At 42.5% G+C, this 1,360-nt stretch overlaps 1 protein-coding gene across 1 annotated transcript; it reads left to right on the forward strand.

Annotated features, from left to right (window-relative positions):
• Nucleotides 1-628: 628 nt before the first annotated feature.
• Nucleotides 629-1,018, forward strand: MELLADRAFT_103109 (uncharacterized protein; the record flags this gene model as incomplete). The annotated part of the gene is made up of 1 exon (XM_007405905.1): nucleotides 629-1,018. The coding sequence occupies one exon, from the start codon at nucleotides 629-631 to the stop codon at nucleotides 1,016-1,018; it is 390 nt and encodes a 129-aa protein (XP_007405967.1).
• Between the last annotated feature and the right edge of the window lie 342 nt (nucleotides 1,019-1,360).

A 1,360-nucleotide genomic window follows, 5' to 3' on the forward strand; every position in this document is an offset into this window, starting at 1 on the left:
CAAGAACTATGTAGCTAGTATGACAATCATTCTATGGTCGTGTATGTAAAAATGTATAAAAAAGATGATGTCTTTTTTAGAAGACCAGCATGCTGTGTGGTCCTGTTATGAACTATTTGGAGGACAATTCCAGCTTCCCAATGCACCCAAAATCGAGCGTTTTGGACTGGAATTGAAAAAGTTATGAGTATTTTCAGAAATCAAAAGTTTCTCTAAACACTAATGAGCCAAATTTCAGTGCTTGTTACAGGTTGTAATTGGATGATTGTGAAGGTTGATTGTTAGTACACTTATCAATATGGATTGTAAAAATACGGAAAAACATGCGGAGTGAAGTTCTCAACGCAGGGAACAAGATGCATATTTTTATTCATTTTTTGCTCTCCTCCTGGCCTCTCAATATTTTTGTGTATCAATAATTTAATTTTCTGCCCAGAAAATATTATCTTTCTTGTAGTGTTTGGCTCCAGCCCAACCACCTACAGAACGAGTAATAACTCCGTCTATCGTTACGAAAGAACCAAGACCATCACCTGCGTTCACAGCTCAACATACTAATAGCACGCAACCGATTCGTAAGTATATATCTGCATTTACAAACTCAACTGTTGGATTCCAAATAGCTAATATGGCACCCTCCACTAGATCCAGTTCAAGAGCCTCAAGCGTTTCAGACGCCCCTAGTACCGCTCAGCCAGCTACTAACACCACCGAAGAAGCCCCAAAGCAATACAGGGCCTCCACGAAACGAGCCAACTCAACCTTCTCGGCTCTTACCCATGCCAGGCTTGATTCGAGAAAAACACCCTCAGGAAGTTCAGGAGCTTCTGTGCCTCCACGAAGCGACCTACCCTCTGTGGATGGAAGCCCAGAAGAACCGCAACTCGGAGGATTTCATGAAACTGACCAAGCAAGCGAAAGAAACGCATCACAAACTTCTCAGGAAGATAAGTTACTCGGATCTATTGGCTTGGACTCAAGGATGGAATCCGTCGGAGTGGGACTGGGTGACCTTTGAGAAGAAGGAACGCAAGATGAAACCAACTCCGTACGATCGTCCCAAAAAGTCTCGTCGACCAGCGATGTCGAGAGCCGACGAGATCTCTCAGATTATAGACTCGGCGGGGAGAGCCTTGAGGAGATAGATCGCACTATACTTCCACTCGACAGAGAAATGCTGACCCCTTTATTGCACAACTTACATACGCTCGTTAAACCCATTGTACATAGCCAAGATAAAATTTCTTCTGCTATAAACAAACTTAAGTCACTCGTTAAAAAAGATGATGTAGCCCCTAAAAGTTGACCTCATGGAGAAAGTCATGTCTAAAATGATCTTTAATGTCAATGAACAAATCAC

Source organism: Melampsora larici-populina (assembly GCF_000204055.1).
Source record: "Melampsora larici-populina 98AG31 unplaced genomic scaffold MELLAscaffold_5, whole genome shotgun sequence".
NCBI classification, from domain to species: Eukaryota; Fungi; Basidiomycota; class Pucciniomycetes; order Pucciniales; family Melampsoraceae; genus Melampsora; species Melampsora laricis-populina.